The sequence below is a fragment of the Xenopus laevis genome, chromosome 2S (genome assembly GCF_017654675.1).
Source record: "Xenopus laevis strain J_2021 chromosome 2S, Xenopus_laevis_v10.1, whole genome shotgun sequence".
Lineage (NCBI taxonomy): Eukaryota > Metazoa > Chordata > Amphibia > Anura > Pipidae > Xenopus > Xenopus laevis.
Window position 1 is genome coordinate 168516453 of NC_054374.1, and position 17143 is coordinate 168533595.

Below are 17143 nucleotides of genomic sequence, written 5' to 3' on the forward strand. Positions count from 1 at the left end.
GCCCTGAAGGCGCTCAACCTTTGTGTAAAAAAGTCATATTTCAAGATGGATTCAGTGCAGTCAGTATGCATGTCAATGGAAAGAGAGGAGTACATGATGGTAATAGATATCAAGGATGCGTATCTTCATATCCCAATCACCACAGATTCCTGAGAATATGCATAGCCAACAGACACTGGCAATTTGTAGCTCTCCCCTTTGGTCTTTCGTCAGCACCGCATGTCTTCACGAAGGTAAATGGCAGCAGCATTTATTTAGACAACCTGATAGTAAAGACCCCATCATCTGATAGTAGCAAGATGGGGGTTTCCAGAGGTGGACCTCATGGTGTCATGATACAATCACAAGGTTCCAAGATTTGTGGAAAGGTGTGTCGACCCTCAAGCTTATGCAGTAGACGCTCTGGTGATCCTGTGGAAATTCAGACTGGCATACGTGTTTCCCTCGCTGGCTCTACTCCCAAGAGTAATAAAAAAGATAAAAAGAGAGGGAACTCCAACCATCTTAGTAGCCCCTTACTGGACATGAAGAACATCGCTAGCAGACATCATCGACATGGCAATGGGGTCGCCCCTTCACTTACCACAGAGGTCAGATTTGCTAACACAAGGGTCGATTGTCCACCCGAATTCACATTGGTGGGCTTTAATGCCGTGGCTCTTGAAGCCTTAGTACTTCAAGCCTCAGGGGCTCCTACAGAGGCCATACCCACCATGCTGCGAGCAAGAAAGCCAGTATCGGCCTAAAAATAACACAGAGTTTGGAAGATGTTCATAGGTTGGTGTGAGTCCAAGCAAAGGAATCCAAGTAAGGCAGGAGAAAGAGAGATCATATCCTTCCTTCAGGACGGCCTCTCCAAGGGTCTCTCCGTAAGTACTCAAATCTCTGCTCCGTCAATCCTTTTCCAGAAGAGGTTTGCAGAGAGCAAGAATATAACAACTTTTTTGCAGGGAGCAACCAGGTTGGCACCTCCCTATAAGTATTCAGTTCCACCGTGGGGCCTAAATTTAGTACTTTCAGTCCTACAAGAGGATCCTTACGAGCCACTGGACGCCATCCCATTACCTACATTTACAGAAAAGGTAGCCTTTCTGCTAGCAATCCCATCTGCAAGGAATGTTTTCGAACTTGCAGCTCTCTCTTGTGCAAATCTCCATTCACCATCCTACATCAAGACAAGGTAGTCTTAAGGCCAACACCAGATTTCCTACTGAAGGTAGTAACGGAATTCCATCTAAACCAAGACTTGGTGGTCCCTTCATTCTGTCCAAATCCAAAGAGCGCCTTGGAAGCGAAGCTGACCAAGCTAGATGTGGTTCGAGCAATCAAAGACTACTTGTCGGCCACAAAAGATAAGAAGAGTGGACTCGCTCTTCATCCTTCCAGGAGGTTAATGAAAGGGTCTATGAGCCTCGAAGACAACAGTAGCAAGGTGGATTTGAGCTACCATTATCAGAACCTACACAGTTCCCTTCAAGGTCAGAGCTCACCCTACACGCTCATTGAGTACTACCTGGGCATTCAGGCATCAGCAGACCAGGTATACCGAGCATCCATCTGGGCTTCCATTCAGACCTTCACACGTTTCTACATACAGGCAACAGCTAGAGCCAGCGTCGGGAGGAAGGTGCTATAGACTGTTATAACATAAGCATCAAGAAATTGGGGTGTTTGTCCCACCCTCTGGGGTTGCTTCGGGACTTCCCCATGGTGCTTGTGTTCCCCAATCTAAGCAAGAGAACGCAAGATTTTTGTACTCACTGTAAAATCTTTTTCTCTTCGCCTACATTGGGGGACACAGGCCGTCTCTCCCTGAAAAACTGTTGTTAAGTAATGCTTCAATTGTCAAGAGTTATACGTTAAATGAACACAAAAAATGAGTTCCGCACAACCTCAAGTGTATATTGCGGCTCTAGTTGAGGGGGAGGGGGAGACTCCTCTGTTTTGGGTTCACCTATTTAACTCACCTATTTAATACCATCATTCTCACTCCAAATATCCAAAAAGCCATTGGGCAGGGATGGCAAACAGCACTGAAACTTTTGCTTATTATATTAATGAACTCTGGGAAACAATGTGGGCTCTCCAGCTTGTGACATAGAACCCCAATAAGATTTATATGGAGTATAAAAGATTACTTGGCTTGTGAATATGTTTTATTCATTGGGACCACTATTTGCAAGGAGCGACAGAGCACAAAGGCAGCAATTACGGCTCCGAATATCTAAATGAACTGGCAGTCAGGCAGAATTGGGGTGGCACTTGATGTCTAAATCTACTAGGCTACAATGTTTGTGAACCCCGAACAATGCAGAGCAGTGGATGATCCCCTATTAAAACACTAACATTTTCATTCCCAAATCTTTCCCCCTGGCTCCTATGAAACCAATGGGTCACATCTAAATCCTTTTGTCTCCTTGACACTTAAGCTCTTACTCTTTCTTGTTTGTAGATTTTATCTCTAATTGTACTTTGTACTTATTTGTATTTATTATGACTCCCTGTTTGTTCTATTCATGTAGCAATGGCCAATGGAAGGACAGAGCTGTGCCTTTGATTTACACTTTTCTGTTATAGAGACAATCTGTATTATCTGCTCCCACTCAAATAACACATAAAACACCATAAAATGAGGTTCAAGGTTAAAAAACATAAAAGATAATATTTAATTGTATGTTTGTGCCAATGTGGCGGGATTCTTTGTTGGGTTATTTGGATCCATTAACTTTTTCAAGTTTTACTTTCAGTTCCCTTTTAACCCTTTGCCTGCAATTCTGCAGCTCAGCCAGGCCTGCCAATAGTTATAAGATGAAAATAAAATAGGTAAAAAAAAAGAAAAAATAAAGAAAAGAAAATAAAGGAAAAAAAACACGTTAAGAACAAAAAAAATCTCATCCTATGGAATCTACTGCTAAGGAATGTCTGAAATCTTTACAATCTCTAATCACCTGTAATTATTTAGTAGTTTGATTAACAGCTTTTTTAGAGGCAAACAGACGTACAGACATACGGACAGAACACATTTTCTCTTGATTTGCCTAGCACACGAGCAATACAACATTAAGGGGGTTATTTATTAAGGTACAATATTTTTTAGCAGAGTCCATTTTGATGCCAAAAATCAGAAAAAACATAAAAAACTTGACTTTTTCATGATTTATCAAACCCTCAGGCTGTCAAATGTCCAAATAAAAAAGTACTCCAACTCAGACCTGCCGAGTTCATGTAGAAGCCAATGGCAGATGTTCCATTAATATCCGGATCTGCTCTGAGTTTCATCCATTAGTCCAAAAATGTTGTGGTTTGTCATCAAAAATGAATCATGACCTATAAGATCACATGACTTCCTCCTCACCACAGTTATACTTTTGCCATAGCAGTACAGTAACCAAAATAAATAATTGGGATGGGAAACCCTGTACTGACATGTCGGGACTAGAAGAAAAGGAATTTACGTCAAGTAGGTAAGTAAAATTCTCTATTTCTTCTACGTCCCTCCATGTCAGTACACATGGGATCTACCAAGCCATGCACCGAAAACAAGGGGTGGGAATAACCAACATAATGCAAAAACCAAACTGATGCTAAGGAGGCCCTGAGAAAAGGCCAGCATCACATCCATCCAACAGGGGAGCTGATAAATGTATATCTCCTGAAAAGGGTAGATAAAAGGCACAAGAACAACATGTCCTAGGACATGGTAAACGATTAACAAGAGCTACACAATTAACCACAAAATTACAGAGACCGGTACTTGAGGATCAAGCATTGCAGATTAAGAATAAACATATTCTGTTTAAAAAGGTTCCCTCAGTGACTAGAGGGATACCTGCAATATGGTTATCTGACAAAACCCCACCTGGGGAAGAACAAAAATCCTGCAACTGTTAAAACAAAAAAGTGCCCTAGGACAAAACCAGAATGATGGCAATAGCCATCTCAGAACTAAAACACCCTAGAAACCACCAGGAAATCAATCAGATCAGAAACTAAACACAACTTGAATGCATCTATCACCAGTGCTGGTGAAATACACAATCCTCAGCAATAGCAAGTGGCCCTAAAAAGACTTGGCCCACATTAGCCTGGTCCTGCATCTTAATGGAAGCAGCTCAAACCAGTGCTGACCGGAGTCACCTCTACACCAGAGATCAGTCCAAGATCCACTAACTCCATGCTAATAATACCTAATGAAGACTTAACTAAATGAACACCAACTCTGGGTTATCATAAATCAGCATATCATTGTAACCATTGTAGAGCCAAGCTGGTACAGCCCAGTAGCTCCAACAACCACCAAATCTAAACTGGGTATACAACAGCACAAGGATAAGCTGCTGAACCAACCAATGTGACTTAAAGCCATCTACCAGTAAGCAATGCTGTTGCCCCAGCCAACTGCTACATAAGCAAGCAATGGGACCCAAGCCAATTACAGTTCTAGAAAACACCCACAAAAGCCGAGGCCACTACAGCTCAAGCTGCACATTGATACAGTTTATGCAAAAACTGAACCAAACCTGTGACCATACATAGAAGCTACTGAACCAGCCAACAGCTGGGATCACAATCCAAAATCAGGCATGCCAGAAGCTTATAGCCTACAAAAACTGGTACCAACCAGCAATGATGCACAATCCACTGGCAGAGAGCCAGCCACCATACATGCAACCAGTGGTGGACCAGCCAGCTATTATGTATTCCAACATAGATGTGCAAGGCCATTGTCACACTAGCAGGCCAAGATGCCCGTCAGCTGAAGTGTTTGCAAAAAAACCAGAGTGGAATTCGAATACACAAGCAATAGTAAATAAGCCAGCTATTGTGAATGCCACCCTTAGGGACAAGGTAACCAACTGCACTGGCACCTGACACAAAAGTCAATTTCCATACATGAAACAACGGAGCACGTCAGTTGTTGAACTTGCAAAACCCTGGTCCACAAGCCAGCCTTATTGATAATAAGCAGTGGCATACAAGACCAAAAACAATGCATGAAAGGCAGAAGAAAAGGTTAGCTGTAAGCCAACAACATATGACCAACCACAGCTGCTGAATACCAATCAGCAACAAAATTAGCTATGGGCTGTGAAACTCAGAGCAAACACCAGCTGATGGTACAACCCATGCTAGATCCAACCAAATAGTCAATCATGCCTACTGCTGGTGTAACCAGAACCATGCCTGCAAGGATTGCAGACAAGACAAAACCGATGGCTGTTGTCCTGCCAAGGATTGCCGCAAGGCAAACAGACATGCCCACCAAGGGCCACAGCAAGAATAGTAACCATGCCTATCAGCAGGCACAGCCTGGCGACCTATGCACCATAGGTCACAGCCAAGACTGGCAGCCACAAGCCCACAAGGACTATAATAAAAACTAGCGGCCACCTTAGCCAGGGGCCACAGAAAAGGCCAACAGCCCAAGAACCCTGGTAAAAGGCAAGCAAGCACCTAAGTTAAGGGCCATGAAAACAGGCCCGCAGCCATAATAACCCAGGTAAAAGGACAACCAAACAAATGTGCCAAGGGTAAAAGACCACATGAGCCAAAGGCTCATGCAACAGGCCAGCAGAACAAGGGCCCTTGTAAAAGGCCAGGAGCCGAGGACCATGGTAAAAAGCCATGGACCAAAACAAGGGCTCTAACCCAAGCCAAGGGCCATAATGAAAGCCAGAGGCCACACAAACCCAGCTTCCTGGCGAGATGCCCGAGGCCACCCAAAGGGCCATAGACTACAAGCTGGCTTCAAGCATGTTAAGGTGCCAATAGACATAACAGAAAGTGCCCTTTAATCTACCAACAATTAAAGAAGGGAAACCTACAGTCACAAAAACTCAGTAGATGTAGTATAACTACAACTGAGCTTCCAACAAAAGCCACCAGATGGGAATAGAATATCTAAGAGAAGGCCTACATCACACAAAAAGACACCATATAACTTGGAACACTGCCTGTTAAGTGTGGAAACATCATAGGAAAAAATGGGGCACAATGCTGCTACAGCAGAACAAACCCCTAGCCGGTCCTGGAAATACCAGGTGTAATAAGATCACACTTACCTACTGTGTCTGCGCAGAGAACTCGGGCTCACAACCTAACACCTCAGATGACAACTATACAAGAAGTCAGAGGAATACAGGCACCTAACCAGATAATATGCGCTAGACAGTAGGAATAATCCAGACAGATCCTTGGTGTCAGACTGCTTCTAAGGAGCAGACTCAGGGGCGTAACTAAAGAGGAAGCAGACCCTGCGGCTGCAGGTGGGCCCAAAAGGTATAGGGACCCATGAGACCCAAATAAAGAGCAATTTCAATACGTATTGGTAAAAAAGCACAACCTCTGGATATGTTAGGGGCCCTAAAATGAATTTGCTGTGGGGTCCAATGATATCAGGTTATAGCACTGAGCAGACTCAATGTAAGGAAGGAAGGGGCTACCATACTGCTTCAGCAGTGCAAGCCTCCAGAAACCGTGCAAGCACCCAGTGTAATAAAAGGCAAATATAACCTCTGTGTCTGCAAAGAGGACAATAGAAACAACAGTAGCAAACTAAGGAGTATCTGCACATTACCTGATAGCAATGAAAAGTCCGCAGGTTGGAAACTTCAGCTAGAACCCGGATAGCTTTCAGCTGAGGGACATAATTAGCTTATTAACATGCAGACTTAGTACCTTGTGTAACTGCATTTTGCACAGAGGACTCCAGCTCACAACTTCATATAATATAAGAAGGAACACAGGCAGCTTACCAGATAGCTCAGACTTGTCAGCAGGAATATCCAGTCCAGTGGAACACTGCTTGTTAAGAGCAGACTCATAAGAAAGGAAGGAGGTGCCATACTGCTTGAGCACATGAGCCAATATAACCACTGTCAGCCAAGAGGATGAAGGTTCACCCATACAAAACTTAAAATATTAAACAGCAATAGCAAAGGGGCCAAAGGAACACCTGCACCTTACCAGATAGTGACTAGTTAGCTTGATGGAAATTCCAGCCAAAGCCCTGATAGCTTTCAGCTGAGGGACATATTAAGCTTATTAACATGCAGACTTCCCAGTGAAATGTTTCAAATACACAATGGATACTGAGAAATCAAAATCTCTGGATTCAGGTACCACACTGCTTAGGCAGAGGGATTCACCAGCCAGTACTTAAAGTGTAGCAAGAGCCAATACTGTATTTTGCACAGAGGACGCCAGCTCACAACATAAGACTTCAGATAATACAAGAAGTCAGGGGAACACAGGCACCTTACCAGATAGCTCAGGCTTGTCAGCAGGAATATCCAGGTGGAACACTGCTTGTTAAGAGCAGACTCATAAGAAGGAAGGAGGTGCCATATTGCTTGATCAGTGCAATCTCTAGCCCTTCCTGGAGGTGCCTTAGTAACATGAGTCAATATAACTTCTGTGTCTGCAGGTTCACCCATACAAGGCTTAAAATATTAAACAGCAATAGCAACGGGGCGAAGGCACACCTGCACCTTATCAGAGTGGCTAATTAGCTGGATGGAAACTCCAGCCAAAGCCCCAATAGCTCTCGGCTGAGGGACATAATTAGCTAATTAGCCTGCAGACTTCCCAGTGCACTACACACAGTAGATAATGAAGAATCATACTCACCAGCTTCAGGCTGTTATAACTAGCCCATATGCATACCCACGGCCCTTTTGCAGAAGTTCTGTAGAGTTCTGTAAAGTCTCACATACTCAAAAGAAAAGGGGAGTCCAAAAAGCTCACAGGTAACAATGTGGGAAGCCCACAGCTGTGTCTGTTCCCAAAAAGCACTAGATTGAATCTTGTGCCTCGCTGGGCATATAGCAGGGGGGCTATTTTAGCACAGGGCTAGGACCATGGGTATGCCCACACCTGCACTTCTTCCCAATAAGCGATAATTTACAGATTATGCGTCTTGAGGCATCAGGTAAATTCTTCTCCATTACCTGGGAATCATCCCTCTGTGTCCACACAGAGGTAAAAAATAAGCAAAAATAAATAAATAAATAAAAATATAGAAGAAAAAACAAAAGGCTCACAGGTAATAATGTGGAAAGCCCACAACTGTGTCTCTTCCCAAAAAGCACTAGATTGAATCTTGTGCCTCGCTGGGCATATAGCAGGGGGGCTATTTTAGCACAGGGCTAGTACCATGGCTATGCCCACACCTGCATTTCTTCCCAATAAGCGATAATTTACAGATTATGCGTCTTGAGGCATCAGGTAAAATCTTCTCCATTACCTGGGAATCATCCCTCTGTGTAAAAAATAAATAAATAAACAAAAAGAAAATACAAAAGAAAAACAAAAAACAAAAACTGTTTGATTTCTCTCAAAATTCAACAAAAAATAAAAAGTGAGGAGGGAGATCCTACCTCCCTGTCCAGTAGGACAAAAAATAACTGTGGTGAGGAGGAAGTCAGGTGGTCTTATAGGTCATGATTCATTTTGATTGGCTGTGTTATATGTCCTACCTCCAGGTCTGGGAGGGGCAATGCCCATGTGTACTGACATGGAGGGACGTAGAAGAAAACACATTTGTAACAGTTGGGGGCACATTTACTTAGTTCGAGTGAAGGAATAGAATAAAAAAAACTTTTTTTTTTTGGCTACTTCAACCTTCGACTACGACTTTGAATCGAACAATTCGAACTAAAAATCGTTCGACTATTCGAGACATTCGACCATTCAATAGTTGAAGTGCTACTTCGCCAAGTAAAACCTACCGAACCTCAATGTTAGCCTATGGGGAAGGTCCCCATAGGCTTTCTAAGCTTTTTTTGATCGAAGGAATTTCGTTCGATCGATGGATTGAAATCCTTCGAATCGTTCAATTCGAACGATTTAATCATTCGATCGAATGATTATTCCTTTAAATCGAATAATTAACCCTCGATATTTGACCCTAAGTAAATCTGCCCCTAACTGTCTAGAAACAGAAATTCACATCATACCCATTGCCATGTTCCAGTCCTGGAAAAGATAATGCTTTTCTTCTTCTTCATTAAAAGACGTAAATAGCCCCCATATTTATTTTGGTAGTCTTGTGATAACCTTCCTTTCTTCCAACGGATTCAAGATTTGACTTGGGACAGCAACTGCTTCTTCTCACCTGAAGAAATCACAAATTTATATTGTCAAGGACACCCCTGAAATACCAGGTAGTACCCTATTGACATGGTGTCTAGCAGCCACTTGTCCAAAGGAATTTGAGTCCATTGAGAAGACTCCACTTCTTCAAAAAGCTTAGAACTTATTATCAGATTTGATCATCTTTCCATGTTCTCCTGGGCAAACAAGCAGAGCCTGCAGCTGGCAAACAAGTGCTTTCTTGAAACCTCTGAAATGTATTAGACAATTATTCTGTCCTCCAACTGCTCCATTGAGGAGCTCAAGCAACTTATTGTGCAGGCACCACATATAGTGGAGTGCGGGTGGATTAACCTTCCTTCCAGTGTCCAATGAAACAATAAAAATGCTTTTATCAAGTGATGGGTGAATTTGTGAATTTACAAATCGGCAAAAAAAAATTCTCGTTTTTGACGCCAGCGCCGTTTTTTGTGATGCAGGCGCCCGTTTTTGACGTGAATTTACGCAGGCGCTTTGCAAATTTATTCGCTGGCGGCGAATCGCGCAAATTCGCCGCAAATTCGCGCCTGGCGAATAAATTCGCCCATCACTACTTTTATCCACTTGCAAACAAAAAGTGTGTTTATTTCACGAGTTAATGGTCTGACACCAATTCACACCACTTACAACATTTCAGTGAGGTGTTACCCAATCCCTGGAAAAAAAACATTCGACAAAAATACAAATAAAAAAATTTGTAATGTAATATTCTTCATTAGTCTGGTTTGATATATTTTTTTCCCAGTTTCTGGGTTAACATGAAACTCGCACAAAGACAAACATTTTGACATTGCAAATAATTTTCCTGGTACCCCCCTTTAATTACATCCCCCCATATAGTTTTAGCCATTAGACAGAAAGCGAAAGTGGAATTGTGTTTGGTTTCATTTTATCTTAAATCTCTAATGATAAGAACTTTTATTTTACAACTGTCCTTTTTTTATGATCCGTTTTATGGATATTTGACTTACCAAATGTTATTGCATTTACCTCAAAAAAAAAAAAAAAAAAAAGAACAAGGGAGGGATAATGAACAATTTTAAAGCATCATAAAATGTATTTTATAATGAAAGGCCATGAAATCAGACCAGATATATCCATCAAACTTTATGTGTGTGTATTTATAATAATAAATCGAAATGACAGGGTCGATGTGCAGGTGGGCACTAGGGAAAATAAAAATTCCCAGCGCACATTTTGCCTTTAAAAATTATTACTGCAAAAAAATGAGCAGTGTTAGTACCACACTACTTTGGCCAGAATATGTAAGCTCACGTGCCACGTCAAGGCCCCTCATTGTACGTAAGTCGTACACTATCTATTAGCACTCTGAGTATGTGGTGCAAATAAAATCAAGTCCCCCGGTGACCAATGTGACTGACTAGTAAGACCAAGGGGCCCATTCACTAAGCTCGAGTGAAGGAATAGAGGAAAATAGAGGAAAAAAACGTTGAATTTCAAATGTTTTTTTTGGCTACTTCGACCATCGAATTGGCTACTTCGACCTTCGACCTTCCACTTCGATTCGAACGTTTCGAACTAAAAATCGTTTAACTATTCGACTATTCGATAGTCGAAGTACTGTCTCTTTAAAAATACTTCAACCCCCTAGTTCGCCACCTAAAACCTACCTAGGTGCAATGTTAGTCTATGGGGAAGGTCCCCATAGGCTTGCTAACAATTTTCTGATCGAAGGAAAATCCTTCGATCGATGGATTAAAATCCTTTGAATTGTTCGATTCGAAGGATTTAATCGTTCGATTGAACGATTATTCCTTCGATCGTTCGATCGAACGAATTGCGCTAAATCCTTCGACTTCGATATTCGAAGTCAAAGGATTTCAATTCGGCAGGCGAATATTGAGGGTTAATTAACCCTCGATATTCGACCCTAGGTAAATTTGCCCCTAAGAGTGCACTTACCCTTAGCTCGGAATGCTTGGCGTGGCACATGAGCTGACATATTTTGGCCTCATTTTTTGTAATAATTATTTTTGAAGGCAATTTTTCGCTTTCTTTTTTTGTGTACAAATATTGGCTTTTTATTGTTTATAGCAGCTGGTCAACTCCAGATTGTGGGTTAGACTGAGAGCTGGCACAAGGTTGCTTCTAGGAGCTGGGCAACACCACAGCTTGGGTTAGACCGATCACTAGCTTTATTTCTGTGCTAGGTGGGCACTAGGACCTGGCAGCCTAGGGGCGCAGAATAAAGAAAATCAGGGCCTGGATATAATGGTGGAATGGAACTCAAAGCCTGTTCCACTACTTTCCCCAGCAGTTTCCATCTTCCTTCTGTTCATGTGGGACAGATAAGTACAGAGAAATGTACAGGCAAAGGCCCAGCTATGTGGGGCTCTAACCCATAGTGGACAGTAATGAGTGGACCAAGGATGTCATTGCTCATGGTCAATAAAAGTTTCTAGAACTGACCACAAGTCTCTTTGTTCCAGATCCCGCCAGGAATATACTCAGCTCCCTGAGCCCTAGGGTTAATTCCAGTGTTTGACTCTTTCTCAGACTGATGGAGACAGATAGTGAGCTCTGATTAATGGAGGCACGTTGATGCTGGAAGCAAATTTCATCGCCTGTAAAGAGTCAGGAATTTTCTCTAGTGAAGCAGATTGGTTTAAGCATCTGAGAGGTTTTTACATTCCCCACGATCTACTGTACAAAAGCTGCATAATCCAGTTTCCATTGGAGGGACTTGGGGCTGATACTTGTCATAAGTTTTATTAACTGGAGGCAAAAAGGTGCTGCGAGTGTTTCCCTCTTTTAATTACCCAGGTTTCTACTTTCCTCCTAACTGACTGCAGGTTCTTATGTCAATTGTGCCCACAGCTGTGACTTTAGTTTCTTCTCCCTATTGTGTGTTTATTGTTCCAGAGTGTGAATGAATAATACTGAACAGCTACCGCCAATAATTGATGTTTAGTAAGAAAATGAAGGTGAACTTTTTGTAGAATTAACCTGTACTGACTGAGCAATGGAAAAACAATGTTCATGGTTTTGCTATTTCCTAATGGTTCCCTCCTGCTTATTGTAAAGTAATTTCACAATGGCATTTGATTCCCCCACTTACTGTTTCCCCATTAGTTCAGGCAGACTGAGCCCTCAGCTGAGACTTCCCTTATGTTGCAGGAACATCTGATCAGTTGAGGGAGCAGAACTGTAATCCACCATCTACTGTTAACTACTATGAACATGGTGATGCTCCGATCTGAATGATTAGACCAGAGCCCCTTGAGGAACGGGACATGTGGGGTCCTTATTTTCATTTTACCATGGATCTCCTGGTTATTGGCTGCTTGCCCTAACCATTGGACCAGGAGAGCAGCCAACAATGTTTATACTTCTATTTGGTCTCAGGGTTAGCCATCTCACCCCAGCATCCTTATTGGGGTATATTTATAATTATAAACTTTCTACTTCAGTATTAGAAAAACTTTAACCTTTCAAGAAGTTGTGCACTTGCTCCTGCCCCCGGGCCTGTGGGTTTAGTCAGGGATTGGAAACCAGCACAGTTTTGTGTAGACTTGGTCCTCTATGGGTTCCTTTTGGGTCACTCAAAGAAGGACTTACATGAGGAATAGTAACAGACTACTAACTGCTGTTTAGCCACAAGGCTCCTTTGCAACAGGTGAAATGATACAAATAAAATGACAAGGCTACACAATGATTGTATGATAAGTCACATGTGTGCTCTGCGCTGTATAACTGCTTTTCCCACAAACAGAAATGTTTATCAGAAGCAATAAATTCATCCAGGTTATCTTGTAAAGGAATATTTATGGTAGTTAAGCTTTGAATGAAGTTATAGGGCCAAAAAAGTATCTGCAGCTGTAACTGATCTTCTATTGAGCTTCTATTTTATTGGCTCTGCAGGGCATCGCCCCTAACCAAGAGTTTATAACTCACCTCTAACCAAGAGAATATAACTCACCTCTAACCAAGAGTAAATAACTCACCCCTAACCAAGAGAATATAACTCACCTCTAACCAAGAGTATATAACTCACCTCATGACTGGGTCTATTGTTTAACACGCTCTTCTGATGGCATCTATGGGTCTGTAGTAGTTTCCTTCCAGCCTTCTCCTCAGTCTCCTGGTGCCCCCCGGGTTCAGACCTTTCTTCTGTCCATCAATGTGAGTATTAATAAGGCTGAGTATTATGTGATTTATACTATTTATTGCTTGTGTAACACTTGTACAACAGGGAAACCTAAATTCATCCTGAGTGTATGACCTGTGTGTGAGGGACCTGTGCTGTCTATGAGCATCAAGAGGTCACCGCACCGTTATATATATAAATAGATACAGATATTGATATATATATATATATATATATATATATATATATATATATATATATATACGTATATATATATATTGAGAAGATTCACTTTTTAAATGGTTGGCAAACAGGTTTTCTTTTCCGAAGAAGACTTTACCTTGACTTTATTCAATCAAAAACAAAACATGAGATAATCCTAATCTTTGTGACTGTCCCAGACTCAAGGTTTGCCCCTGTTACTCAGAGGTCCCATATAACTTCTCATCAGACGGGCCACACAGACTGATTCCAAGTCACAGTCACTGCTGCACTTTCCCAAATACTGACACAGTCACGGGACCCTTGTCACTCACTTTCTCTCTGCTGCTCAAGCCCCTCGTCTCTTTGTCTCAGGCACAAAGGCCCCTTGTTTCTCTCTCTCTCAGGCTTCCTCTCAGTCACTTTCACAACCCCCAAATACTGGACTATGTCCATTTTACATCTACAAGCAGCTCTAGTCTCAACTGCTACCTTTACCTGGCTGAGATAGAATATCAACCCTATCTGCACTAGGTATCCACTTACACCCATGTCATGTGCCTATCACATTCTTATCAATGAGCTTACACCCCAGTGATCTTACAGTCTAAGGTCTGTATCACATTCCCAATCAGTCTCTGTCCCAGTGAACTTACAGTCTAAGGTCTGTATCACATTTCCAATCAGTCTTTGTCCCAGTGAGCTTACAATCTAAGGTCCCTATCACATTCCCATAAGCCCCTGCCCAGTGAACTTACAATCGAAGGTCCCTATCACAGCTTCATCAGTCCCTGCCCCCGTGAGTTTACAGTCTAAGGTCCTTATCACATTCCCATCAGTAATTAATAAATGAAGCATATAATTGTACCCTGTGATTATGGGAAAGGCTTGGATCGGGGGTACAGTATCTATTAGAAGAGAAATGCTGTGAGTGTAACTGTCCCAAACTCTGTTGCACAAAGTCAACTCATTGTAAGTGGGAGTCAGTGAGGGACATTGCTGGGCTCTAAACACTCCGGGCCCCTTCCAGGAAAGGATTCATTGCTCTGTTCCTCCTGAAATGTTCTGTATAACATGTGAGTGTATAGTGAGTGGCCCCTCTGGGGAGGAGGGATTGGTGCTTCTGGGTTTGGGTGCTGGAACTATAAACAACTGACTCCTCACTGCCTTGTCATTATAGAAATATATTGATCAGGATGGGGACTGGAAGTCCTGCTATCAGCATCACCTGGGCACTCGCTCTCATCTCCACCTTGATCCACCCCTGTGAGGTAGGTACTGATCCACCCCTGTGAGGTAGGTACTGATCCACCCTTGTGAGGTAGGTACTGATCCACCCCTGTGAGGTAGGTACTGATCCACCCCTGTGAGGTAGGTACTGATCCACCCCTGTAAGGTAGGCACTGATCCACCCTGAGGAGGTAGGTAAAGATCCATTCCTGGGAGGTAGGTACTGATCCACCTCTGGGAGGTAGGTACTGATTCACCCCTGTGAGGTAGGTCCTGATCCACCCCCATTAGGTAGGTACTGATCCGGCCCTATGAGGTAGGTACTGATCTGCCCCTGGTAGGTAGGTACTGATCCACTTCTATTAGGAAGGTTACCCCATCTCTTGGGAATGCAGTGTTACTGATAATTGTTTTTGGAAAGCTTTTACAGCAGTTATTAAATTCACTCCAGTAGAGTCAGGAATCAGTGAAGGGAACAGATTTAGGTGCACAGAGGGACTGGCGCAATATAATGTAATATGGATCTCTTCAATAGAGTTTTTAGAAGATGTGATCAGTTTTTGGGATGAACCTTGATCTGTCAGTAGGGAGGGTGTGAGGGAACCGAGTGCAGATCACACCAGGGGATGAAGGGTTGGAGTTGGTCAGAAAGTGGAGCACAATATGGAATATAAGGTGAGAGTGTGGGAAGAGTGTGGAGCACACCTCATGGTACAGCAAGTAGGTACTAGTTATAGAAACAGAAGGGCAGCAATATACAGCCTTATTAAGAGCTTTAGATCAATAATGTCATTGAAGCTCCCTGGGTGAGAAGATGGACAAAATAAACTGCCTGGTGATTATATTTTCTCTCTGTTCAGGGGGACAGGACTGGAATGTCCAGGAGAGACACATTTCTGTCAATGGAGTCTGTGTTGGACATGGCACCCTCTTCCTATGATGATCAGTACATGGGGTGCACTGAGGCCATGGAGGCTGAGATTCCTACACTCTTCAAAAATGAGTCTTTCTTAAACAAGGACTTTGCTGATGCCTGGGATTGTGCCAATAAAGAATGGGAAAAGAGAAAGGGAAGCACTAAGGTTCCCATTGGATTTAAGGATGAGTATGCAATATCAACGTTGGTCTACACCAATCATAAGCCAAATATTTACTCTCCCTTCAATGAGGCCGTGCGCCAGGCTGGGAAATCCAGAGATTTCTATCTAAATCATTTCCATTTCAAGGCTCTACATTATTATCTGACCAGGGCCTTTCAGCTGCTCGATGCTGTGGAATCACCAACTTGTTACTCAGTCTACAGAGGAGTAAATATTAGATTCACAGCTGAGCCAGGGGAATCAGTCCGTTTTGGCCAGTTCACATCTTCATCAATAGATGAACAGGTAGCTTTGAAGTTTGGAGATGACACGGTCTTTACCATCACTACCTGCTACGGGGTCAGAATTAGGGATTTATCGTTCTACCGTACAGAGGAGGAAGTGCTTATCCCGCCCTTTGAGAAATTCAAAGTCATCGATTTCAGTACAAACAATAATAAAAATAAGATGACCCTTGAGTCTGTGCAAATTCATAGTAACCACAACTGTGTGTTTCTCAGAGGTAAGATTCCAATTTCCATTTCTTATTCCTACTTGGATGTTTCATCCACATTTACATAAATCCTTTGTTCTCTTTCACCTTTATTGAATCCTGGGGGCACCACCGCTGGTTCTTATGGAGAGTTTGGGTTTGTGATTATTTTATCTCCTACATTTTCTTACAGTTTAGCAGGGCCTGTGTTATCTTCTCCTGCATTTGCACCAACTCACTTGGATTTGGCTGGTGGCTAATGTGCCCCTATTGTAACATATAAGGATATTTATAATTTGAGATAAGTCAACGCATCGCTACGTTGGTCTGTAAAATAAACCTAATATAATGAAATATTTGTGTTTTGTTTCTTTCAGCCGCAAGTCCTGGCATGGGAAGTCTGCAGATTATTCCAATGTGTTGGCTGGTGCTTCTGTGGGGCCTTCTGGGGTCTCTTCTTATCCCCTGACCCCCTGATGCCTACAGTCTGGAGATTGGCCCCCTGCCTTAGTAGATTCCCAAAATGTTTTCATTGTGTATATTTTTTCATCCTCTTCCATTCCATGTCATTCCATTTGACGTGATATCATCTGTTATTCAATCATAAAATATTACATTTTGTATTTCTTAGCACTTGACCCATTGGGAATCTGAGCTGCATCTAATACTTTGATTAAGAACTGCTGGCAGCTGGTTTATTCTTTTCATTCTATTACACATCATCCCAATAGGCATAAATTCACAAAATAATCGGTGCCACAGGGGGCGTGGCTAAGAATATTTGCAGGTTCACAAAATGTATATTAAATAAGTGTTTGTATTGTGTGTTTGTATTTCATTCTGTTCCAGACCCTTTGACTCTATGAGGGGAATCTCATTGATTGTGGTTGTGCCAGGGAA

General features: G+C 42.4%; 1 protein-coding gene across 2 annotated transcripts in view; it reads left to right on the forward strand.

The window, feature by feature from the left end:
- LOC100036895 (uncharacterized) overlaps positions 1-17068 on the forward strand; it is a 39964-nt gene extending 22896 nt beyond the window's left edge. The window contains 4 exon segments of one of the 2 annotated variants that reach the window (NM_001097674.1): positions 13118-13275; positions 14622-14712; positions 15532-16273; positions 16621-17063. In NM_001097674.1, the coding sequence (NP_001091143.1) occupies positions 14638-14712; positions 15532-16273; positions 16621-16712 (909 nt within the window). In that variant the 5' untranslated portion in view covers positions 13118-13275; positions 14622-14637 and the 3' untranslated portion in view covers positions 16713-17063. 2 annotated transcript variants of the gene reach the window in all.
- The last annotated feature ends 75 nt before the right edge of the window (positions 17069-17143 follow it).